Raw genomic sequence first — 27,439 nt, 5'->3', positions numbered from 1 at the left:
ACCGAAGAACACGTTCGGTTGTATACTCAAAAAACCGCTTCCCGTGTGCCACCGTTCGAGGGACGCAGACCTTGACCTTTAAGCTGGCTGCGTACGTGACAATGTGTGTCACACGTACTAGAACAACCGACCAGCGTCAGAGCGCCCGCAAAGATAATCGATGCGCCACCGCAATTTCCTCTTCGGTTGCAAGTTAGTCGTAAACTGCATAAAATCCGTCCCAGTAGCCCAACTAGATCCAGGGTTATTCAAGCTTTCAACAAACCAACTCTTGCACAACCCACTTCCTGCGTATCCGATTATTTTAAAGTTTGTTTTTCGGAAGACTTGTCATGCAGACCCCACTGCAGCAGCTAATGCTCTAACAAAATCATACCGATAAGTTGTTCGATAATGTTAGGAAAAAGTTTTATCTCTGTTGCCTCATCTCCTTCTTCTATCCCCCCGGCACATGTTGGGACCCCACGTCACAACCGATCGGTTTGCTAGGGTTTTTTGTTTCGATTGATATTCGGAAAATTTTAAATCTTCAATCGTTGGTAAATAAAATACTTAGTGGGGAAACTTGGAAAAGAATACAAAGCCAGTAAGCTGAATTTGAAAATGGTGAAGGATCATTCGAAGTGAGGACTTTCTGAATAAATACCATGGATATACGTGGAAATTTGAAAATGCTGAAAGTGGCAACTAATAATAATGAATCAATGAACTTGAATTAATTAAACTGCTTTTCATGAATATTTCCCGACCTTGACTATTAGAAAAATAGAGAAAAACTTTTCATCGGTTCCCGCGAAAAGTTTCTCCCCCCCAACCATCAAAACTGGTTTTCGTTTCGTTGTTTTCCTCGTCAATGAGTACATGGCAGCCACGAACCTAAACAAGTGGAAAAGTGGGAAATGTTTGCACAGCTCGCCGCGGAATATTGTTCACAAGCGTATCGTTTTGAGTGGGATCGAAGCGAGTGTCAAAGTTTGGTAGCCAGTGGCGCGCATCATAGATAGGGACACTGACACAGACAGCGAGTAGGTGGATAGCTAAAACTTTAACAAAAGAATACGCGTAATTTGTGCTTTGAAACCTCAAACTGTCTATGTCTGATGGCTGCTGATATGTCGGTTGGCGGTAGAATGATTTATTTGCCACCTAATGATAATTATTTTGCCTAAAATACGGAAAAATATAAATCACACTAAAATTTTAACTCGACATTTTAATACAATGTAATTTATCGAAAACCATGCATGCCCATTGTTTTCAATTTAATGGAACCACTTGGTATTTAACAGTATGCAAAATGAAAATTGTGTGTGACACCTACAATTGAAAATATGGTTAATTACATCTAAACTTCCTATAACTGTTTCTCAATTACCCTCCACATGTATAAAAACATTCCAGTTACAGCTGTTTGTTTTCGAATTAGTAGTTCTCCATCATCAAGGAAAAACAAACACGCACCACATAAATATCAATTGCAATCATCGTACTATTGAAGCACAAAAGCGGACGAAAAAGTTTCATGTTCTCCTGCTAAACCAACAAGAATAAATCTATTCAGTTACATATTGCGTGTTGTTCGTGTAGAACAAGCAACGGTCCTAATCGTTATTAACCTATTCATTTTGATATCGCTTCTTGCTATACTACAGTAAACGAGAAAGCAATTGTTATTTGACGGCGATGTTACGAAACATCTAAAGCTGGTTACCGGTGTGTTTGGCACCTGTGTGGGTTGTAACGTTCTGCAAACGAGCAAATATATGTATAACAGCGGAAGGGGGCTGTCGCCAAAGAGGAAATAAGAAATAACCGTCAGCAACAAGTTACCGAAAAATGGAAATGGAAAGCGCCGTCAGGCGAACTTCAGTTGAAGGCCTCGGAGTGAAACGGGTCTCTTCAAGTAGTGTGAAAGGCTTGCGAACCGAACGACAAGTGGAACGGGAGAACTAATTGCTTAATGAGGCTAAGATTTTGGCTGATTAAACCGTACAGCAACGACGGGAAATGATTTCCAGCTTAACAAACTCTTCTTATCAGATTAAAACATATAATCCATATCCGGTGGCGTAAATCACGTCCAAAGGATTTGCAAACAGTTGGGGTTGTGAGCGTAAACTTAACTTCCCAACGTCATGCTTCATCGTCAAAATCAGCGTGATTGTCTTCATATCCGATGAAGCGAGAGTGACAGAACTGAAACACGAATGCAAACTAGCACGCAACGAGCGCATACTGTAAAGTAAACCGTGAATCGACGCCCACTGAAATTATGAATGGAGGTTTTAGGGTGGTAATCTGAAATAAAAACAAAAAAGTAAATATACAAATATTTCAAAGGTAGATCCGATGTACTGATATGCTAGTTTCGTTTCGCATCGCTAATCAAATTTATCATTGAAGGATCGTGTCATCCCCAACAGTTCGACCAGTTATTGGCTGTTGCGCATGTCCAAATCATGACACTCAGAGCTCAAACAACACACCCTTTTGATGAATGGAGTAACTCAGTAGCAAATGAATCCTTACGAGAGTTTATAGTTAACGTGCATGGATACGAACCTCAACTGCAATCGCTGCTAGACGCTCTGAACAGGTTGCAATGAAGTGAATTTCCAAAATATATATGACATCCAATAGGTACAGTTCATACCATGCATAACTAATAGCCTAATATACGGTTATGTATATTAAGCTGCATGGACCGTAACATCATATCATGGTATGTAATACACAGCTTATCAATTACTAATAATCGTTTTGACATATCCATTAAACTTCGAACGCTAGTCATATTATAGACGACATTATTGTCATTTCGATTGATAAACTTATCGTTAATCTACACTGCTCTTACTGGCGCTACATTAGTTAGATTCAATACAATGAAAAAGTCAACAAATGCAATATATGATGAATCATGATGGAAAATTCTCACTGTGAGATTTTTTCAACTGGCTAATCGCTTAGGTTTTGATCAAGTTTTTACTTGCAGAAAAATCATTGTCAGCGTTATTTTTAAGTTTGGATACCAGGCAAATATGAATTGAAGATAACTTTTTTTATCTTTGTTAAAGAAACTGCAAGCAGTATTACCCGTTTTATACTAAAAGTTTTATGCGATCAATTCTCATGCGACAGGACAATAATTGATCAAAAGGTTTGTCGGACGATATTCTTCAGGATTAGGATACATTAACTCTTTCGTTAAAATACATCAACATAATTTACATTTACACAATTTCACAATCACTATAATGACATGAGATTACTTGCAGATCATTTCACCAGTGTACGTTTTGTCATTCTGTTTTAGTGCAAAGCGCATAATGACCCTGTAATAAATGTCAGTCATTTTTACCGGATAATTTATCACATTTAGAGGGCGTAACCTATTAGGAAACGCAGTGGAGGGTCGTGAACAAATGATAACTAACGCACACTTCTTCACTGCGTTCACATGGTTTTAATTTTAACGAAAAACGTAGATTTTCTGTGAACTCCGCAAGTTATAGCACCAAGTGTTACTGTTTCTGGTGTAATTAAGCATAATCAATTAGTTGAATTTATCTTGTGTGGTCAACACAGGTGTGGCTTTAAAGCTCAACCTGGAAACAAAGAATAAATAATAGTTTTTTAACCATTCCTTTGAGTGCAAAATTTTTTTCGCTTTTGTCAACCAGTGTTATCAGAGAAGATGAATTTATTAGTGAAGCACAATGGAAATGACTGGTGGTCGGTTGCACATTCGGTTCTATTTTTTTTGCTGTTTTAGTAATTGGTTATAAGTACCGTGGAATGGGGTAAAAATGATCAGTGGGGAGAAATTGGTCACCTGGAAATTCGTGATAAAAAATACTAATCAAAAGATATTGCTCTTACAACACTAGGCAATGTTAACGTGTCCTCAAACGCCACTTTTGCGTGATTCACATACCTCGCAAAGTTAACCCTTGCATGCCCGGTGCAATTTTTCATATTTTCGAAAAATTCTTCTAACTCAGTCAAAACTCAATCAAATTTGATCAAAAAAGTTTCAAAATAAAATAAAAATGTATTGAATTTACTTAAAGTAATCTTAGCTGAGGGTTGATTATGTTAAATTTGGAGAAGTGAGTAAAGTTTTATAAAAGCTCAAAAAAAGGAAATTTTCAACAATGATCATTCCATACCATTAAAGAAATACTGATGAATTCGCAGGAAACCACAAAGATTTTAATTTCAGAGCTAGTTTTTAAGCTTTTGCAACAAACCGAATTGGAATCGATCTAACGACGATCAAATAAGAGCAAATTTAGCAACAAGCAGTTCGTGAACCAAAATAAACAAATTTTAACCTGAAATATCGTTATTTTCGTTTCAAAACTAGCTGTAAATGATATTTTTCAGCACAGAAATCATCATTTACCTTTTTTTTTTCTCGCTTGTTTTCCGTCGGCCTAGTTCCGCCACTGTTGTGGCCAATCACCGACGCCCAGGGAGGCGACTCCACACCCAGGACCCTAACTCACGAACCGTTTATTAACGGACCGGCGCCAACGGCTTTACTTCCTCATGCGATGGAAGGCGTGATCCCAGAGATTTTTCGCCTCAGAAAATCTCCCGGTGTCGGCTAGGATTGAATTTAGACCAGTTGGGTTGGTTGTGAGTGGATCACGCCACCTCACAACCATCGACACCTATGTCGGCGGTGGGATTCGAACCCAGGCGTCGAGCGTGGTTGGCGGAGACGTTACCAACCACACTAGGCCCCCGCTCATCATTTATCTTTTGCATATCGAAAAAAAGCACATTGCCAAAGGAATGTATGGATTTCAATGGTGATCAATTTCACCCCAATTTACCTCATAGTAGGGTAGTTGGTTACGGGGTAAGTTGGTCAATGAGAATATCTTCGAATCTACGTATCAAAAAAAATCGTGTTATATGGGTGATATGTAGCGGATAACCAGAGAAACTAAATGACAAAATGAAGTACCGTTTTAATTAGGACGTATAAAAAATACAGGTTGGTGCCAAATCGGCCATCAATTCTACTCGGTTTTCAAGTTGAAACTTTTTGTCTAAACAAAGCTAGCCAAATTGGAATAAACATAGCTCAACGTATTATGAAAGTCATTTTGGTTAGTTTTAAGTTGTGTAAAGCAAACTTCCGCCAAAATTTTGTTTTTATATATTTCAAGTAATTTTCACATTTAATACATGAGGGGCTAGTTGGTCACATACTAGCGGGGCTGGTTGGTCATATGAACATCATAAATGAATTCGAGTAACCAAGTAAATGCAATGTCAGGAACAGCGCATTTCGTGATGCAAACTTAATCCAAGCAAAAACAGCATGTGCTCTTGTTAGTAAAACCATTTAATTAAAACTATAAACTATTCAGTAAAAATTATTTCCATTTTATCATCATTTTGATGAATATTTTATTGCACACTATAAATGCTGAGTCATTGATCTAAAATAAGTGTAATGTACACTAATGCATCGACAAATGCCTTCTACCTGATGAAAATTTCGGCGAAAGTAAGCTTTCATCAAAAAAAAAACTAATGTAGCTATAGTTTTGTGCTTGTGATTGCAGATGCGAATCTAGAAATTGGCTCCGGTGTTCAATTTAACCCGTATTGTCTTTGATTTAGTTCCCAACTAAACTTTTAGAGAGATTTCAACACATATTTCTCGTCAGGTATGAAGGAGGAACACGTTTTTTTTTTTCATGCAATTATGAGTTACTTTTCTTATGGTTTGGGATTCCGGAAAGCAAACGTATAAACAAAAACCGGATGCGGTTTGACCTCCGCTGAGACGCTACAGGCTGCCGCAAATCCAGTGAGGAAGGAAAAGAAGGAAAACTGAATTGTCCTTTCGAAATATAAATGGTCAATTTACCCCACACACTGACCAACTTACCCCGGCTGAGGGGCTAGTTGGCCAATTAGACATCCACTCAAAAAACATAGAATATCCGCAAAATCATTAACTATTCTAAACAGTTTATATTTTTTCTAGATGCTATAGACTTAACACAATATTTCCATGGAATGAGTTTTTGCCATAATGTTTCCTACAAAAAGTTACAGAACATTTTGACCAAATTTGACCAACTAGCCCCGCTCTACCCTACCTTACAGAATTTTCGAATTTATTTCATGAAGTAGACGATAGAAATTTCCCTAATAGCCATAGAGGTTTACTGGAGCACATACCAGTACTTGTTTCAAAATTATACTGTTTATTCTGAAGCGAAACGATAAAATTCCACGAAGAATTTTTAGCGTTTCCATTTATTATTTCTGTTTCATTGTTTTGTATTCTGTAACTTTATTAATATCTTCAATTTGCATTAATTACACTGATCAACAAACAATGGTGGATTATAGCTGTTTAACTATTCCTGTGAATTTTGGTGTCCCTAGCTCTTTCGAAAACGCGTCAAAAGCCTCCTTTTAGTAGTGAATTGGTGGAGACGATAAGTTAATCAACAGCATTCTCGGGAAAGAGCTTAGGGGAAAATTTGGATCGGTGGAGACGCAAGGTTAACCATTCGATAGCGTTCTAGAGCTCGATAGTAATACTGTTTTGATTTAAAATTCGAACAGTTTCATGCTTCGAACACTTTAGAAATACTACAAGATATACAGCCCTAGGGTTGTAGGAAATGGTGACGTGGGACTAAACACTGTAATTAGAAGGATTTTTAGTTACAAATGTTACAGAATCTGCAGACAGCAACAGTTCGTTTGTTTTGTGATTCAGTATTTTTTTATATGCAGACTCCCCATAAATTTTCTTTTTAGAGATATATTGAACAATACTCGAAAGAACTTCGAATATTCGAACTTCGTACTTAACAATATTGTGTAGTGTTTCTTTGTGCGAACAACATTTCTTTAACAAGGCACAAGCATTTCGTTGTTATTGCAGAAGCACCAAAAATTTCTCGCAATGTGTCTGAATCAGAATTAACTCTATTTTCTCATAAACCAGATCCAAAAATATTTACGTTATCATAATACATGATTTGGTCTTATTAAACTCTGATCAAATAAATTTATTATACAAATCTTATTATAAACATAATTTCGAAGCCGTTACATAGGTTCACTCATAGGGTCATAGGAAGATAAGTTGAACAAAATTATCAACAAGTTCCAGCGAAAAATCATAACAATCAACAATTACAAGAAAGTTAAAGTTCGAAATGGTTAATTTCTGTTTTTTGATTGAAAAGTTTTTTTCATTTGCCAACAATTACATTCAATGCATTACGAAGACAGCTAATATACGTAAGAATATTATTTGTTAAGTTGAAAAAAATAGATCATCTAACAATGTTGAAATGTGAAAAAAGATTTGGAATAGATCCTAGTGAATTTACAAAATATTCAGAAGCATTCGCTGGCTCTTGAGCTTATATAAATTTGTATATCCAAAAAACTACTCCTTCGATCACCATCATTTAGTGAATATCGAAGATAAAATGCAAAAAAAATCTTATGACCGTCGCAAAAATGCTCAATTATTGTTGAGTAGTTTATATTTTTAAAGGTAACCATATTTATGAGATAATCTTTTGATCACTATCAAATGCAGCAGCATTGCAGTTTTTCTTTGATTTCACGAAATAGAAGTCGTGTACCACTGCAATGATAAACGACGAGAGACCAGCGGCGCTCTGCTCCACATAATATGTATATTATACTGTACGGTATTTTTGCTTTTACCAGCATGTTTTATTTCAAGACATCAGTTTTTATTATGCTCTGACAGCAGGTTTTGAAATTGTTCAAGTAAAAGGCTTGTTTCAAAACTTTTCGAACGATCTTTACCTTCGAGACTTCAAATTAGTCTAAGTTCATGGAAGCAAACTTAAATTGACCTGTTGGGACGGGGAACGTCTGTCCATTTTTTTTTTTTTGATATTGATACAGAGAATCTCACAAGGAATGGTTGGTGTCCATTCACATCGTCTGTGCTAAGAATGCTCGCGTCAATTGTTCGCGTGAATTTCCTTGTAACTTTTTATCAATTTTCACCGTTGAGCAGTGAAATAATAATGATGACTAGCGTATTATAAAATTGTTGCACATTTTATCTATCCAACAATATATTGGTTATTGTTATCCATCATGTGGTTATGCTGTTATTACCGTTTGAAATCTGACGTAACATTTGCCAGTTGCCTTTCCTATTTTACAGAATGCATCCCAGTATAGAAAACAAAGACGTAGTCCCACGTCAAAAAATCGAATTGTTATGGCTAGTGTAATAAGAAGTATGTTCATTATTATAAACCATTTCGTTCTTGGGAATGTCCTTTACCCAGTGATGAATAGCATTTTTTGTAGGGACACATCCAGGAAAACAGCAGGCGTAAAAAAAATTTCAGTTAATACTGTTTTGATTCTAGTTTCGAACAGTCTCTTACTTTCGAAAATTTGAGAGTAAAATTCACATTACTATAACTAGAATTTTCAAAAGTATGATTACTTTTTACCATTTCGTTCCTCGGAATGTCCTTCACCCAGTGACGTATAGCTCTTTACTGCAGGGCCACTTCCAGGGAATCAGCAGGCGTTGAAAAAAGTTACAGTCAGTGTTGAGACGGTTTGCCTATCTATCTTTTAGTGATAACATTGAAGTGTTCGGAATTTGAATCAAATCCGAGTTCTGGATTCTCGTAACTTCATAAACAAAACAAGTTTGAATCAATATAAATAGCACTTAACTGGAACAACAATAAAATAGTCAATATGTTAAACCTTTAGGATTATCGAGAAAATAAATTTTTCGTTTTGCCTTTCTCCTAGAAAGGTAAAGCAATCACTTGCAAAACCGAAAGTATAAAAGTGCTCCAAAGGGCCGAATGGCATATATCACTCGACTCAGCTCGAAGAGCTGAGCATTTTCTGTATGTGTGTGTGTGTATGTGTGTGTGTGTATGTACAGATTTTTATTCTCACTCACTTTTCTCAGAGATGGCTGGACCGATTTTCATGAAATTAATTGCAAATGAAAGGTCTTGTTTCCCCCTCAAAATCCTATTGAATTTTATTGTAATCGGATTTTTAGTTTAGAGGTTATGTTTAAAAATGTAAAAATCATGAAACAACAATATCTCTAAAACTACACAACCGATTTGAACAAAATTGGTCTTAAAAGAACGGGCTACCTAAAAAACCTTAAGTTTTGAATTTTATGAAGATTAAACATGTGGTTGAAAAATTATGAAAAGAAACGTGTTCTGAAGACTGTTTATTCTCACTCATGTTTCTCAGAGATGGCTGTACCGATTTTCACAAAATCAGTGTCAAATGGAAAGTCTAGTTGCCACATATGACTCTATTGATTTGTTTTGCAATCGGACTATTACTTTGCCTGTTATATTTAAAAATTTGAAATCCAGCAATTTATTTGAACATAACTAGTATCATACGAACGAATCATCTCTCAAACTTACAAATAACAAACTTCATAACAATTTGATATGTGGCTCAAAAGTTATGGAAAAAAGAGAAATTCAAAGACTATTCCAAATTCATTGATTCCTTGCAATGCGTTTAAAGTCTGCAAATGCACGACGAATCGGTCATAGGATATGATCAAAAAGCAAGATCGCGCCAAATCACCGATGGTCGAATATCGACCATTTTTGATTTGAATGAAACTTTGCACACGTTTTTGGCTCAGCAAACTGAGCATTTTCCACAGATGGAGCGATTTTTTACACCCATGAGTTACATTCTAAAAGGGCGTATGCCTTTTGGCATAGGTTTAATTTGAAGCATTGTAGCCCAGAAACCGTTGGTTGTATAGAAAAACTGTCCGAGAATGAGATGTAGGGAATTAAAAATGCACCATGAAAAAAATATACACTGTGCAAAAAAAAATTTTTTTGACCAAAAAAAATTAAAAATAAACATTGAATTTCAATTTAAAAAAAAGAGTTGAATTTTTTTTTTATTTTTTTTTTAAAGAAACTTGACGTTAACACGCAACTTTTAAAAAAAGTCCAGGATGGAGAAATGAAAAATTATTTTTTTATGGTAGATTATTTTTTTATAAAAATTTTAATTTAAACATTGTTCAAAATATTTGTATTCTGATGATTTCAAAAGATGCAGAGAGTCATTTTGAATCAAAAAGCTTTTGGTAGTGAACATTCTAAAGGCATCGGTTTTCGAGTTATTTTAAATTTAAGCTCAAAAAATTATTACTATTTCGGAAAATACACGTTTTTCTTAATTTGTCCATGGTTCTCCAGCAAAAACCATACGTTCATTGGAATGCTTGATCAAAAATATACAATTCATTCCTTGACAACAAAACGATTGGATAAATAACTCAAGCGCTAAACCTTAGCCTACGTTCCCCCTTGCCGAATGTTTTATAAAAAAATATGTTTGTCGTGCAACACTATCTACTTGTTTACTAATAATAACTGTTTGTAAAGTACGCAACCAATAACTACTGGGCTACCTATAATATCTGTTTTCATATATAAATACGATTGCACTACTCCAAATGTGTTAGTAACAGTTTGCATTTTGTGAAGATGAATAAAGTGAAAATGGAATACACCAAGCCCAAATGTTGTAAACCCTTTCCTGATCATCGGTGCTCATCAAGCTTACGGAAATTAAAAAAATAACGTTATTGCAAAATTAAAAATATTGAACAGTCAAGCTCATTTTAATACGTCTTTATCAATTTGTGACTCGTGTAGTTATTGGAATGATAGTAAAGCCATCATTCATCCCTTCGTTGTTGACTATTCAGAACCTGGAACACTTAAGAATATCAGCTTCATCATAATATCAGAAGTACTCCATCATGATACTGTTGCGGTTCAGGTGTTCATTGCCGAATTAATGAGTTTTTGAAAACAACAATTGAGTTGATTAATGTCTGATGGAGCTGCCTCACAATATAAAAATAGAAAAAACTTTGCAAGTCTTTGCAAGTTCAAAACAAAATATAACGTCGATGCAGAGTGGCATTTTTTTGCGACTTCTCATGGTAAAGGCCCATGCGATGCAATCGGTGGCATATTAAAACGAATGGCAGGAAATGCAAGTTTAGCTAAAGAACATGAACATCCCATTACAAGCGCAAAAGAATTGTATGATTGTAATAAAAATTCATCAAAAATGTCATTTAGTTGGGTATCATATGAAGAATATGAACAATGAGTAACAGAATGGAGCAATATTTTCAAAAAATCTATAATGATAGCTGCCACACAAAAGTATTACTCTTTTGTTCCGATTTCAGAAAATAAGATACAAACGAAGCTGTTTTCAAAAGATGACGAATCATTTACTTATGATGTATATAAAATATAAGGTGAAACTAGTTCTGTAAAGTAACTATGTCATAAAAAAATATGTTCCTAAGATAATAAAACTCGAAAATAAATATTTGATTCTTATATATATTTATATCACTTAGAACATTTAACTCTTTTCTTGAGAACCGTTCGCCCAATCGTTTTGTTGTCAAAGAATGAATTGTATATTTTTGATCAAGCATTCTAATGAATGTATGGTTTTTGCTGGAGAACCATGGACAAATTAAGAAAAACGTGTATTTTACTAAATAATAATAATTTTTCGAGCTTAAATTAGAAATAACTCGAAAACCAATGCCTTTTGAATGTTTACTACCAAGAGCTTTTTGATTCAAAATGACTCTCTGCATCTTTTGAAATCATCAGAATACAAATATTTTGAAAAATGTTTGAATTAGAATTTTCATAAAAAAAATTAATTTACCATAAAAAAATTATTTTTCATTTCCCCATCCTGGACTTTTTTTTAAAAGTTGCGTGTTAACGTCAAGTTTCTTAAAAAAAAAATAAAAAAAATTTAACTCTTCTTCTTTTTAAATTGAAATTCAATGTTTATCTTTAATTTTTTTTGGTCAAACAAATTTTTTTTTGTACAGTGTATATTTTTTTATGGTGCATTTTTAATTCCCTACAACTCATTTTCAGACAGTTTTTCTATACAACCAACGGTTTCTGGGCTACAATGCTTCGAATAAAACCTATGCCAAAAGGCATACGCCCTTTTAGAATATATCTCTGTATGCCTAAAGGGCACTGGGTACTGAAGTGCCACTGCGACATTCTTGCTGATTGTCTTTTGTGGCGGGCCCCGATTGCTGTGCACAGGTTACGGATTGTTCGTACTCATTGATGGAGTAGAACTGTTTTGTTGTAAACCTGTACCCCAATTAGGTACAACATAGTTGATGAAACTAATGACCTGCTTGGGATTGGAGCTCCATGCTTGGTATGGAGTTAAAAGGTAACTTCCTAAGAAGTTGTACCTATAGGAAGTAAGAGCTTCGCAAGAGCAAAGCAAATGCTCTGAACTCTCTGGTTCAGATTTGCAGAATCGGCAGGTGTCGTTCAATACTACGCCGATTTTCTTTAAATGATAAAAAGCGGGACAGTGTCCGGTGAGGAGTCCCGTGATTATCCGTAGGTCACTACGATTTAGACTAAGTAGCTTTCTGGCGGTTCCAGGGTTCGGATAGATAAACTGTTTAGCTTGTCTATAACCCTGTGCCTGTTGCCATTGGGATACTATTTCTAGCCTTTCTCAAGTTAGTAGTTCGCTTTTGATAGCGGAAATGGACGTACCCAGAAACGGCTCGGGGCCAATAAACCGCTGAGCTGATCCCTGTCTTGCTAGGTAGTCAGCGTGTTCATTACCCTCGACTCCGCAGTGTCCGGGCACCCAAAACAGAAAAACTGAATTCTGTCGGGAAAGTTCCCGTAGAGTTTCAATACATTCCCAAACAAGTTTGGAAGCGCATTTGACGGACTTAAGTGCTAGTAGTGCTGCTTGACTGTCCGAGAATATACCGATTTTCGCATGTCTGTAGCTGCGTTGCAGACATATCTTTGCGCAGATATATATGGCATATACCTCTGCTTGAAAAACGGTGGGCCATTTTCCCAGGGAAAACGTTTCCCTGATACCGGGTCCGTATATACCAGATCCCGTTAGGGATCCCATTTACGAGCCGTCCGTATAAAAACTGACGATGCCAGGTGGAAGATTAGGCCCTCCATTGTTCCACATAGAGCGGTTTGTTTCAATCACTCTATATGGAATATCCATGTTGGTCCTAACGTCCATCCAGTCGGAGACTGTGGTTAATAGCGGAGTTAGTTTGAACTCCCTAAGTATGCGAAGGTGGCCGATTTGGTCCCCTTCAAGTATGGTTTTCCTCCTTTGCAACCTTAGAGCGCCAAGCTCTGCTTCCTTTTTCACATGAAGATGTAGATGTAGTAGGCAAAGCATAGCTTCCATGGCTGCAGTAGGAGTTGTTCGCATAGCGCTGGTAATCGAAAGACATGCAAGTCTTTGAACTTTTTTGAGTTTGGCTTGCGCAGTCACTTCGTTCACCTTAGGCCACCACACTAGGGCAGCATAGGTGATTCTTGATCGGGCAATGGTCTTGTAAGACCAGAGTGCCAAGTCTGGTTTCAGTCCCCAGGTCTTACCGAACAGAGTTCTGCAGGCCCAGATCGCTGAGATCGCTTTCTTAGCGGCGTGATCCAGTTGTGCAGACCAGTTCAGTTTCTTGTCCAGAATAATTCCGAGATATTTGACTTCATTGCTGAAGCCCAGTCTAACTCCATTCAGTATTGGAGGAGTGATGGAGATCGTCCTTTGTCTGCCGAATGGAATTAGGACTGTTTTTAAGGGGTTTATGTTTAGACCCTCCTGTAAACACCATGACATTTGCCGTTTGCATTCGGCTCGACAGAGTTGCGTCATCTTTACCTCTGACGATGAGGACTATGTCATCGGCGTATCCACTGACCTCGTAACCAAGCTGTGAAAGCTTGTTGAGAAGTGCGTCGACAACTAGTGACCATAACAAGGGCGAGAGAACTCCTCCTTGCGGGCATCCCTTGATCACTGACATTGTTACAGACGAATCTCCCAAGGTTGCTGTGATCGGTCTGCTAGAGAGCATTGCGTGTATCCAGCTCCTTGAAGTGTGGTCGATTCCCTTATGAGAAAGAGCCGTATCAATTGATGCAAAGGACGTGTTATCGAAGGCCCCTTCAATATCAAGAAAGGCACATAGCGCCGTCTCCTGATAACTCAGGGACTTTTCAATCAACGTCACTAAGCTGTGAAGAGCAGTTTCTGTTGACTTGCCACATTGATAGGCATGTTGGTTCCTGTTCAGCGGGGAGTCTTTAAGAAACTCATCACGGATATATTTATCCATTATTTTCTCCATCAACTTGAGAAGCGATGAAGTCAGACTTATGGGTCTGAAAGTTTTAGGTAGGGTTTTGTCCTTTCTACCAACTTTGGGGATAAACACTACCTTCACCTACAGCCAGTTATCCGGAATATGGCCCAGCCGTCTGGACCAGATGACTTCATAGGGTCGAATGAGCTTAGAGCACAACCTATTGAAGCTTCCGTGAACAGTCGACGGGCCAGCAGGATGAACTCCCGAGACGCCATATGTCTCGAATTGTCCTGCTGCGACCCATCACTATTCAATTCTTCGGTCTCTGTCGATCCAGGAAAGTGGGTGTTTATCAGAACCTCCAGCGTTTCTTTGGTAGTGACAGTGAGGCATCCATCCTCTTTCCTCACCTGTCCTAAACCGTTAGTATGGTCTTTGGACATCGCCTTTTGGAGCCGCGTAGCTTCCGGCAGAGTTTGGATTCTTTCACAGGAACTAACTCTGGATTTCCGTTTAGCCTTGCGTAGCTCGGCGTTGTACTTAGTGAGGGACGCCCTGTAGTCTTCCCAGTTAGACGTGACTTTTGCCCTGTTGAACAACCGCCTAGTTTCCCGACGAAGGTCACTAAGTTGATCATTCCACCAGGGTACGTCACGGCATACTGACCGCTGTGTTAGTGGACAGTTAGCGCCGAAAGCATCCATGATTCTGTTTTGTAGATCATTTGCTGCCGAATTCAGGTCAACTGAATTTCGAATGTTGCTGTAACTGAAAGTTCGTGAATCGATCAGGTGTTCCTTAAAGGATTCCCAATCTGTATTCTTAGGATTTCTGAACAGCTCTCTTTTCAGAGGGTTAGCCTCTATATTAAAAACGATGTGTCTGTGGTCCGACAAACTAGTTTCATCGGAGACATGCCAATTTTTAATCCTTTCAGAAATAGAGGCGCTACACAGAGTGAGATCAAGGACCTCCTGTCTGATAGCGTTGATAAACGTGGGGTTATTCCCTACATTACATACATTGACATCGTTAGAAGTAAGGTATTCAAGTAGGTACTCACCCCTGGTGTTGGTGTCCGAGCTGCCCCAGATCGTGTGGTGAGCGTTGGCATCGCAGCCGATCAGAAACGGCTTGTTGATGGCCTTGCAGTATCGCACGAGCGCAGCAACTTCGGGTGGCGGTATATCACCTTGGTCGCCCGGGAAGTAGGCCGACGCGACAACCATTTCCTGCTTTCCTCTGGTTGTCGGTACTTCAACCGTGACGGCAACGACGTCGCGTTGGATAAATTCTGTAATAGGTAAAATTTTAGTTCTCTATTTAGCAGAATTGCAGTCCTTGGTTTGGACTGCGTGTCACAGTAGATTAACCTACCGTTAGGAGCGTTAAGTCCGAGAACTTTGGATTCGTTGATCCACGGCTCCTGGATGAATGCAGCCGCTAGCTGCTCTTTGGCGAATCTCCTGCAAAGAACACCCGAGGCGCCTTTTGCGTGATGGAGATTCGCTTGCACGCAGCGAAGGCTTCTCACTTTGCAGTGAAGTTGCCGTCTTTGTCCGGATCGAAAGATGATCCTGGTATTGGCTGACGGCTGCCAACAGCGGTTTGGCTGGTTGATGGAAGTTGCTCTTCCTCACTGTTCGGCTTCGGTTGCAGCAGTCGATTGGCAACAGAAGGTCGTCGCGCACACTGTGGCGGTTTTTGACTCCGGGGGGTGCGACTTTTCGGTGGTTGATGCTTCACACTCTTGCGAGTCTTCGGCGGAACCATCCGAGCAGCCGCGGGGTTGCGTTGTTTGGGTGGTGACAGGGCACTCACGGGGGAGCATCCTGCGCGTACCTTCCCAACCGCTGGGTTGCGTTTGGGTGGTTGTGGGGCACTCCCGGAGGAGTTTCCCACGCGAACCATTCGCAGGATCGCTTTGCCTGGGTGGTGGCAGAGTACTCCCGGAGGAGTTACCCGCACGTACCTTCCCTGACATTGCGACGGAGTCTTTCCTGCCTGTGACGTTCGGCCTTCCGCTTACCTTTCGGATGCGTGCTTTGCCGAAACCGTAGTGCAGTTCATTATTTCTACTCTCAACGAGTTTGGCCGATTCTTCGTTAATATCCAGAACTAGTTCGACCAAGGTCTTTACCAATTTGCGGTTACAGACTCGCCACATTTTGGTAGAGAGATGATCGTTCTGATTCTGGAGTGAACGAAGAATCTTCTCGTCCGGAGAGTTCGCACTGTCCGCGAAGTAACCGACGTACCGTCTGGGCTTCGGCAGATCCTTCATGTGGTGTACACGAAGTTGTGCTCCCTCCCATGGTACGAGAGAAGGTACCTCCCTTTCCAACCACTGCACTGTGTCGTTGTCGGCACAGGCAAGTTGCAGGAAGCCATTTTTTAGATGGCAACCGTTGAACTTGGGCTTGGTGGTTGAATTTTCCTGGTCCGCAATGTGATCGAGGATGGGGGTCCGGACAGCCTGAAGCTGGTCCGTTGTGAGTAGGGAGCTGGGGTGGGTAGCAGAAGTAACCGCAAGGCTTATAGCTCCCACCATGTCCCTATATGTGGCCTTCCGCAGTTTTTTAGGCTGTGGACACAGGGGTGCCGATGATTCGGGTTTTCCTTCGTCATTGGGCCTTGTCTGTGGACCGGGAACTAAGTCCATTTGACTTTCGTCATTCCCTTGTGGAGAAAGTAGGATTAAGGATGAAGCAGAGGGTCCTCCGTCCGATTCGCGATTCGCTGTCGAGGTTGAAATCATCCTCATGCTCCATCTCCTCCGTTCTGCCCGGTGCGTTTGTTTTTATTGGACTACGCTCCGATGAGTCCATGGGTTCCGGCAAAGAAAGGCTGCCGGTGGCCGAATTTTGTGAAGTTTTGTCGTTCATAAAATTCCCACGAGTCGCTGGGTAAAGAAGAGTCTGCTGCATCAGTGACCCGCGTGATGCAGTAAGGGCTAATTACTGTGAAGGGTGCCCTGGTACTCCACAGGCTCCGTTAGAGGCTGGGTATTTCTTAAACCTCCCCCCCCCCCCCCACCACGTCATCCATCGGCACGGGTCGCATAACACCTTAGCTTAGGGGTTTTAACCATTGGATTTTACGCAACAGCCATGGTTAAGAGCTGTTGCAACCATCCTCCTTTACAGGGGCTTTGGACCCTCTGCTACAGTTCTCAATAATTCAAGTCTATTCGTAAAGGCTAAACTGAACCAAGAGAATCGTAACAGGCGGAGTTAAAATATAACTCATGGGTGTAAAAAATCTCTCCACCTGTGAAAAATGCTCAGTTTGCTAAGCTAAATACGTGTGCAAAGTTTCATTCAAATCAAAAATGGTCGATTAAATTTTCGCGTATTTCCAGGCGAATTGAAATGATTCTGCTCCAAAGTCAAATAACAAACCGTTTGAAATGATTGGTTTTATCGAAATGACAATATCCTCAACTTTTGGCTTCTGTACATCGCCTTAATTCTAAATATATTCATATTGGGTGGTATTTTGTCCTTTTCAGCAGACTTTCTGGCATCAATCTGACACCGGAAATACCCATATTGGGAGGTATTTTTGGTTATTTCCCAGAAACTAAAAGTGGTCGTTTTTAAATTCAAAATGGTGTCCAGGGTCAATGTTTGGTTTCTATGCATCATCACGTTTACGGAAATATCCATATTGAGTATTATTCGGTCATTTCAAACTGTTGCCTATAAATTGCCATTTAGTAATTCAAAATGGTGCCTGAGATCAATTGTTAGCTACTTGCATTATTCTGGTTCCAGAGATACTCATATTGGATAGTATTTGTTTATTTTAGGCTGTTTTTCACAAACCGGTAGTCGCCATCTTGGATTTCAAAATTGTATTTAGGATACTGGGTAAAGAAAAACTCATATTGGGTGATATAGTCACTTTGGACTGTTTTTCAGAAGCCGAAAGTCGTCATTTTGGACTTTAAAATTGCCTGTGAAATCAATTTCTGTCATCTGGGCGTAATTCTGGTTCCGAAAACATTCATATTGAATGGTATTTGGTCATTTCCGGCTGTTTGCCAGACACCGGAAGTCACCATCTTAAAATTAAAGATTGTGTCTGTGATCAATTTTTAGTTTCTGTGCATCTTTCTGGTTCCAGAAATACTAATATTTAATGGGAATCGTTCATTTCAGGCTGTTTTCCAGAAACCGGAAGTTGCCATCTTACAATTCAAAATGTTGTCTGAAGTCGATTTGTGGCTCCAGTGCATCATTACGGTTCCGGAAATACCCATATTGGGTGGTATTTGATCATTTGCCGCTGTTTTTCCGACACCGGAAGTCGCCATTTTGGATTTCATAATGGCATTTGGAGACAATTTCTGGATTTTGAACGGCATACTGGTTAAAGAAAAACTAATATTGGGTGGTATTTGGTCATTTTCAGCTGTTTCCAGAAACCGGAAGTCGCCATCTTAGAATTTAAAATGCTATCTGTGGTCGATTTTAGCTCCTGTGTATTCTAGATCCGGATATTATTATATTGGGTGGAAATCGGCCATTTTCGGCTGTTTTCCAGAAACCGGAAGTTGCCATCTTACAATCCAAAATGTTGTCTGAGGTCTATTATGGAACATACCGTTACCACTAAAAACATTCACCTGCCAATATGGTTCCATTTAGTTGATTAGTTCGCGAGATGTGCAGAAATTTGTGAAGAAACATGTAGGGAGGGAGGGGCGTAAACCATTATGGACTTTTTTTACCTCTAAAAACATTCACATACCAAATTTGGTTGTATTTTCTTGATTGGTTCTTGAGCTGTGCGAAATTTGTGTTTCATTTTCATGGGATCCCTCCCTTATAGAAGAGGGAGTCGGGTGTCAAACCATTATGTACATATTTGTTACCACTAAAAACATTTACCTGCCAAATTTTGTTCCATTTGGTTGCTTAGTTCTCGAGATGTGCACAAATTTGTGTTTCATCCAACTATTATGGACATATTAGTTACCCCTTAAAACATCGACATGCCAAATTCGGTTTCATTTGCTTGGTTTGTTCTTGAGTTATGCAGAAATTTATGTTTCATTTGTATGGGACCCCTCCCTTCCAGAAGAGGGAGGGGTCTCAAACTATCATAGGAACCTTTATCGGCACCAAAAACCCCTACATACAAATTTTCACGTTGATCGGTTCGGTAGTTTTCGGGCCTGTATGAATCAGACGGACAAACAGACTTGACTGCATTTTTATATGTAAAGATTACAACATCAATATTTTAGAACCTGAAGAGTGAATATACATTTATTGGACTGAAGCGGTCATGTAAATCTATTTTCACAAATAAAAATTGAATGAGAAAGGCCGGGTCTGACCGCTAGGTGGATTAATTTAGGTTTTAGTACAAGAAGTTACATCATAGCTTAGGTGTTCGAAATTTGATGCAGTACGGCATTCAAACTGTTTATCTATCTATCTCTTGGCGATTACGTTGAAGTGTTCAGAATTTGAATCAAAGCCGAGTTCTGAATTTTCGTAATTTTCATATACATTACATGTTTAAATATATGTATAAAGAGCACCTACTTGCAACAAAAATAAAATAGCCAACATGCTAAACCTCGAAGATTGATGAGAAAACCCATTTTTTGTTGTTTTTTTATGCAAGAAGTTACATCATAGCTAAAGTGTTTAAAATTTGATGCAGTACGGTATTCTAGCGAAAAATTTCTTCTACAAAATTGTGCAATATGAGCGCATAATTTCCTGTGATCACAAACTAGGGTAATCTAAATTTTCTATGAAACTTAGCATCTAACTTTCTTATCTTTGCAGATAGAGTTGAACGATGTTCTACAATGTTGTAGCCCCGTCAATTTTACCCAACTTTTTTGTGGTAAGTTTTTTTTTTTCTATCTTTCAAAATAACCGATTAATAGCTATAACACTAAAACACAAGAAGAAATCTACAGGTGCGGTTCTAAAGCTCGAACTGAAAAAAAGATTATAGCTATTTAACCATTCCTGTGAATTTTGATGCCTCCACAAATAAAGCAAAGCCTTGGTGCTACATTCCGATTCGGAACTTAACCTCCTGTTGATTTATACACAGACTTCGCAGCCGACTTTTTAGTGTACAGGACAATTGCGGGGCTGACGCTACGATGCTACTGACACTAACAGTCTCTCCTGAGCCGAGACTCGAACCTACAACGACTGGCTTGTTAGGCCAGCATCATACCTCGAGACCATCTGGGGGAGTCCTCCAGCCATTTCAAAAATATGTCAAAACTTCCCACCCACACCAACACTAACGTTAGCCGTGCACCTCCTTTCACTGTTGAATCGGTGGAGACGCTAGGTTAATCAATAGACAGCGTTCTAAAGAACGAGCTTAGGGAAAAATTTGGATTTAAAGTTCGATTGTAATCTACTAAACATTGATAATTTTCTGTCGAACTTTCTGACGTAGGACTACGTCTTTGTTTTCTATACTAGATTACACTTTGTAAAATTGAAAATGAACCTGGCAAATGTTGCGTCAGATTTCAAACGATTATAGCAAGCGAACGACTTAATGCATCTTAGTCATTTATCTGTCGGTGGATAGATAAAATGTGTAACAATTTTTTGATATAATGTTCAACATTGTTGCTTTCCTGCTTAATGGTAGAAAAAGGTGAAAAGTTCCAAGGTCAAGCTTTCCCATACATTTTCCTCATTATAGGCTTGCTTCCCGAGCACAGATAACAATAACATGGACGAAATCAATTCCACTGCCTACATATTTTGACTCAACAAAGTGTTTTGGTTTGTTTGTTTTTCTCTAAGCTGTGTGGTCACGCCCTAATGGCAAAAATCTACTCTGAACTCGATACAAAAGACTGCGTGTAAAAAATTCAGCTTCAGTTTAGTTTGTTACACAATAGCGAGTGCAGTGCAACTGTTAAAGGTACGCGACATTGAGAAACGAGAGCTGCGTACGAGTCAACTTCCAGGCAGTGCGGAGCATGTTACCTTTATTTTGCATACGGCAGCAACAGTTACCATTGTACGCTGCAAATTTTATGCGCGGCCAGCAAATTATTCAATACTATCGGTGGTGGTGCGATCATCAGCGTTCTATAGCACACATTTCGAGCTGAAGATTATAGAGTCGGTTCTTTTTAGAACTATAAATGCTTGAAGATAAGAGTTATGAGAATTTTCACAACTACTCCTAGTGTGAAATGTTCATCTATTTCTCAATAATCATTTTTACAATAACGACCAGGGCGCACCAAAGTTAAACGGTAGTGTTGCCTATGAATAGTTTATCACAGCAAGATATAACCCTCATTTCAAGAATTTTCACTGCTAAATTGAGTGACTTTCCTGTTTAATTGTTACTTTGTGCCCACTCGAACACCGTTATCAGTCAAATATTAGTAACGAAAATTAGTTAACCTAAGAACCAGAGTGATTTGCGCATCGGGAAAGCAAAAACTTTCTTTTGATGCTTATGAAAATCACTCAGTAGTATCGAAGGTATTTTGGTTTGTTCCGCATTCTCTAAGCTGTGTGGCCACGCCCTGATGCAAGAATCTACGCTGAACTCTATACAAAAGACTGCGTGTAGAAAATTCAGCATCAGTCTAGTTTATCACACAACAGCGAGTGGAGTATAGCTGTTAGAGGTACGCGACATTGAGAAACGAGAGCTGCATACGAGTCAACTTCCAGTCAGTGCGAAGCATGTTACCTTCATTTTGCATGCGGCAGCAACAGTTACCATCGTACGCTGCAGGATATTTTGCTGGCACAGCGGAGAGCAAATTTTATGCGCGGCCAACAAAATATTCAATACTACCGGTGGTGGTGCGATCATCAGCGTTCTGTAGCACACATTTCGAGTTGAAGATAATGGAATCGGTTCTTTTTAGAACAATAAATGCTTGAAGATAAGAGTTATGAGAATTTTCACAACTACTAATAGGGTAAAATTTTCATGTATTCATACATCGTTAGTTTTACAATAACGACCATCAAATATAAACGGTAGTGTTGCCTATGAACAGCTTATCGCAGCATATGTATAATATATACATTTAGTCTTACGTCACCATTTCATACAACCCCTAGGGCTGTATACCTTGTAGTATTTATGTTAATATATATTATTTGTATGTAAGTCTGAAATGAGTGTCTCCTAGATGGTCTCGAAGTACGATGCTGGTCTTACAAGGCAGTCTTCGTAGGTTCGAGTCTCGGCTCGGGAGAAACTGTTAGTGTCAGTAAAATTGTAGCGCTAGCCCCGCAATTGTCCTGTACACTAAACAGTCAGCTGCGAAGTCTGTGTATAAATAAGCAGAAGGTCAAGTTCCGAATCGGAATGTAGCAAGGCTTTTTATGTAAGTCGCGTGGTGAGGTGAATTCGAGGACATTGCGCCATAAAAATATACGAACTTCGGTTGAACTGGACGTCGCAGTAAGTGACCTGCAGCACAATACAACGCTGAGCTTCACAAAGCCAGAAGGAAATCCAGAGCTTAATTCTGTAAGGACATTCAGTATCTACCTGAGGTAACGCGACTGAAAAAAGCGATGTCCAAAGGTCTCCGTGGTTCTGTGGTTAGCGATGTCGGTCGGCTAGCTCTCCCACACGTTTGTGATATCGGGTTCGATTCCCGACCGAGTCGAAAATCTTTTCGAGCTGGAAATTTTCTCGACTCAGCACTGGGGCACGGTGTATCGTTGTACTTATCCTACACATGCAAAAGGTGCCAAACGAGAGCTGCGTAGCCGCAAGGTTACAGAGTCCGCTTTGTCAAGCGGATGGTCGTGGGTTCGAATCTTAGTAGAACCAGGCCATCCGATGTCAAAAAGGACTTGAGCATGGGTTTATTCTCAGGCTCCCCACCAGTTACCCTTCCTTTACACTGAAATCTACAATACCTTTGCGTGACTTCCTCTTAACAAAAAAATAAGTCCCTCTTATCAATAAAACTGGCCAGAAGGACGCACGACGAAACTTCTCCAGGGAATTATAATTAGTGATATTTGGCAAGAGGAACGAATATCGGTATAGTATAACAGTAAGCGTGTAAGGAAGAGTATCACATTACACACAAGCACTGATGAACAATAATAATAAGCATGCCACTTCTCAATAACAGTACTGCTATTAACAGAAGTGCGGGATACAGCAGACATCCGGGCATATTTCACAATAGATCTACGATTCTGGTCGCAGTGAGGAAGTCCATACAGGAAAAAAAGGTGCCAAACACAATATCGATAACGAACTCTCTCAACTAATCTAGTTGATCGAGACCGCTATTAGCCTCAAGGCTAAGCGTGCGATATTGTATTATTGGTCTTTGGCAATTGAAAAATGGGGACAATAGTCTGGCTATCACGTAACTTCATAGTGCTCGCTTGTCTATTATTGACGGAGATTTCTATAAACTGGTTACTATGGGAGCATACTTAAATGACGTAGCATTCATGGGGAGAGAGGAAGTACGATCGTTTTGTGACAAGCTGCGACAAGAAGGAGGGGGAGGAAGGGGTTGGATTGAAATCGATTTTGCATTTTTTATTAAGACCAAGTTTTTTTGCAGAGGGGAAGAAGGGGAGGGTGAAAATCATGCAAAAAAAATGCTACGTCATTTAAGTATGTATTTAAGTATACTACAAATTTTCCTGCAACAATCGGACGGAGTCATCCTGACCGATCTCGTCAGCATTTTTTGAGCTAGCTTCAGTCTGGGCATATACCGGACAGCTGGCAGAACGTTATTTCAAGGCCGGGCAAAAAAGAGAAAACATTGCCCAAAGTTTTCAGACCCATAGGTCTGAAGTCAACTCTTCTCAAGTTGATAGAGAAGATTACGGATAACGCAATTCAAAACGGTATGTCTACTGAAATCGCTCAGCGACGAAGATCGAGAAGTCACTAGAATATATTTAAAAAAAACAGCGGTCAACGAATTTCTAGATATTGAGGAGGCTTCCGATAGCACGTCCTTTGCATCTATTTACACGGTTCTACATAATGAAGAATTCGACAATACTACAATGAGCAGAAACTAAGCAATACTATCGAGCAGTAAAATCACAATTGCATTGGAAGATACGTTTGTCACAATAGAGGCAATAAAAGGGTGTTCTCAGGAAAGAGTTTTCTTTCCCATACTATGGTTCTTGGTTGTAGACGTTCTCCTCAATTGCAGCTTGGTTACGAAGTCATTGCTTATGCTTAAGACTTAGTTCTCATTGTTTGGGTGAAATGTTCTATGCAAACGGCTCTTAATATCACTTCTCATTGGTTTTTCGGAGAAGAGCTGAACATTAATCCTACTAAAACCGTCATTTTACCCTTTGCCAAGCAAAAGACGCATTCAATGACTCCTCCGCTACTGAATAGGGTAAGACTGAGTATCAGCAATGAAACCAAATACCTTGGAATCTTTCTGGACAAAAAGCTGAACTGGACCGCTCATATACTACGCTATCATGAAGGCGATATCGACGATCTGGGCTTGCAGCTCAGGTAATACTTATCAAAGTTGTACGACTGTCTTTCAGTTACCAGTGCTTTGCGCACAGCTCCGACTGCAGCCATAGCCTCTAAATTTCCTTGTGAAGAAGGAAGCAGAGCTCAGTGTACTAAAGCTGCGAGAAAATTGAACGATGCTCGAAGATGACTTACTTTTTTCCTGAATGGACTCGTCACTACGACCAGAGACATTTGATCTATTGTGATATTGCCCAGGAGTGGCAGTATCACTATTGAAGTAAGTGATACGCTTATCATTTATATCCGTACTTGTGTGTTAGCTTTACCCTTCCGTTTCAAGCTTGCTTCACTACTATACCGAGCCTCTTTCCATCCTTCCAATATCGCCTAATTACAATTTCCTGGGAAGAACTTTTCTACGTTACTCGGACCAGTTTTATTAAAAGAGGGACCTATTTTTATTAGGAAAAGAAGTCAACAGGGCTACTGTAGAATTCTACTTGAAGGAAGCGTATATGGTGGGGAGCCTGAGAATTGACCAATGTTAAAGTCCTTTGACAACCAAATGTCCTGATTCTATAAAGATTCGAACCCACGACCACACGCTTTTCAAAGCGAACACTTCACATTGCCGTTAAAAAACGGTCAGTGCGCGTATGTCCTCCGTAAGCAGCGTCAGCGTCATAGCTGGTCTCGATCGACTATATCATACGCTGCCTTGAAGTCAACGAAGACATGATGTGTGGGCACGTTGTATTCCCAGTATTTCAATGGTACACTCTTTTTTTACTGTCTGCTAAAGGTTTTTTTCCTGTTGCTGTTTGTTCGTGATACCTATCGTGCTGGCATAGTTATATTGAGAACGTATTGGCAACAGAGCATTGCAAAAGGAAACGAAAAATATACTCCGTGTTTCGATTCGGCATTATATGAACGATGTCTTCGGGATTGCGAATGTAAAAAAGAAAAGAAGCTGTTTTTTATACAGACGGTCGTGTCCGCACTACACATACAGCGCGTGTCGATAACAGCCGAATCCACCGGAGACATTTTCCCTCTCTTTTTATTTGCCTATGTGGATGTCGGATGACGGCTGTTAAAAAAGGCTGTGGGGAGAAGAAGCGTAAGGACTGCACGGTACCTCGCCGACAGGCTTCGTGCAAAGAAAAGTAAACTCGGCAATCGAGCGTCTGTGCACTGAAGGTTCGCTTGGTACATTTTCTTCCCTGATAGAGCGTGCTTCCGTAAGGCCCGCTAACCATACGAATCCTTTTGATAGAAGACAAAGACGACAGAGCAGAATTCGGGAGAGGACTTTGTAGGTGGCGTTGATTAACGCTTGGGGCACTGTTATCATTTGTAGGCACTCCAAGGTTAACTTCCCTTCCGCCTCCTTCCGGTTCTCATAGAAAAACTGCTACCACCTGTCGATCAACTCGCGCTCCCTTGTGATCAGGTTTCTCTCCTTGTCCTTGCACATATCTAGACTCGGTGTAAACGATTTCTTCTCGTCTTCAGGTTTACCTTCGTGTGGGTAGTGTACTTTGATAATGCTGTAGTTGAAAAAACGACCTATTATCCTCAACGGACACATCCTCTCGCTGGTCGACTTCCAGTTGATCACGCGATCATGCATTCTGTCCAGTACACATAAACCCGTTCCCAGCTCGTTGGTTGTTTCACTACTCTGGTAAAACTGGGCCTTATCGCCACCTTTAATCCTGCTCACAGTTGCAACAGATCGCATGCAGACTTGCAGTTCCCGGAGCTGAGCCTTAACTCGTCGTCTGTTTTTCGTTGCCTAGGTCTGTGCTGAATGTTCCGAGTTATATATCCTTAATTATTCGTAGTGTACGCCCAACCTTTCTGAGCGCACTGCCCTGCCATTTACCGACATGATTGACACAAATCGCCTAATATGGAACAATGGAGGCCGAGTCTTCCATCGGACACCATCCGTTTCTATACAGAAGGGTCAAAAATTGGATCCCAGATTAGATCAGGGGTCTACAGACCAGGTACAAAGATCTCTACTTCTTTGGAGAAGTGGTCAACCGTTTTCCAAGAAGAGCAAAATACAGCTGTGCTTCAAAATGTCTAAAACTTCAAACAATCAGGCTGCATTACTGGAATTCCGCCAAATGAGTTTCCAGGTTAGTTTGGGAGTGCAGTGCAACACTCATGGGGCTTTTCGGCCTACACAAAACTATCCTACTTTGGGTACCCGGTTACTGCGGAATCGATGGTATATGGTGACAGCCTAGCACAAGATTCTGCTCAGCAATTCATAGGACCCAAACCGTTTTCTGTTACCTCCACATCCGCCATTAAAGGCCTACTAGGTTGAAGCTAGAAGTAGCATCTCAATAGCCACATGCAAATTGGCAAAGTTTTAACCGACAGTTGACACTTTTGCAACGTATTTGCTTTGCTTCTGCGGAGCCCTTGCTTCATCGCGGTACAAATTCTTTGAAAGTTACTTCTTAATTTTATACCAGGTATGGAGTTCCAATCCCAAAACGATCCCTGGTTTCATCAACCATGTTATACTGAATTGGGGCACCATTAAGTTCAACTTCATGAATGAGTTCGGGCATCTTGTAATTTGTATAAAGCAATCGGAGCCAGCTAGAAAAGACAACCATTACTGTCGTACTCGAGTATAAATAAAATCTCGAAAACGGGCAAAATGACTCATGATTTCATGATTTGGATTTATTTTCATGGTATGAA

At 39.7% G+C, this 27,439-nt stretch overlaps 1 protein-coding gene across 4 annotated transcripts in view; it reads left to right on the top strand.

Annotated features, from left to right (window-relative positions):
• The window catches only part of LOC129721902 (uncharacterized), a 134,738-nt gene that overhangs the window by 63,991 nt on the left and 43,308 nt on the right, over positions 1-27,439 (top strand). For 2 of the 4 annotated variants that reach the window (XM_055674999.1, XM_055675000.1), the window contains exon 4: positions 20,041-20,101. The exons of the other annotated variants lie outside the window; for them this stretch is intronic. In XM_055674999.1, the coding sequence (XP_055530974.1) occupies positions 20,041-20,101 (61 nt within the window). The remainder of the gene's footprint in view (positions 1-20,040; positions 20,102-27,439) is intronic. 4 annotated transcript variants of the gene reach the window in all.

Source organism: Wyeomyia smithii, chromosome 2 (assembly GCF_029784165.1).
Source record: "Wyeomyia smithii strain HCP4-BCI-WySm-NY-G18 chromosome 2, ASM2978416v1, whole genome shotgun sequence".
Lineage (NCBI taxonomy): Eukaryota > Metazoa > Arthropoda > Insecta > Diptera > Culicidae > Wyeomyia > Wyeomyia smithii.
The sequence above is the reverse complement of the archived record's forward strand: the minus strand, read 5'-3'. Positions and strand labels throughout refer to the sequence as shown.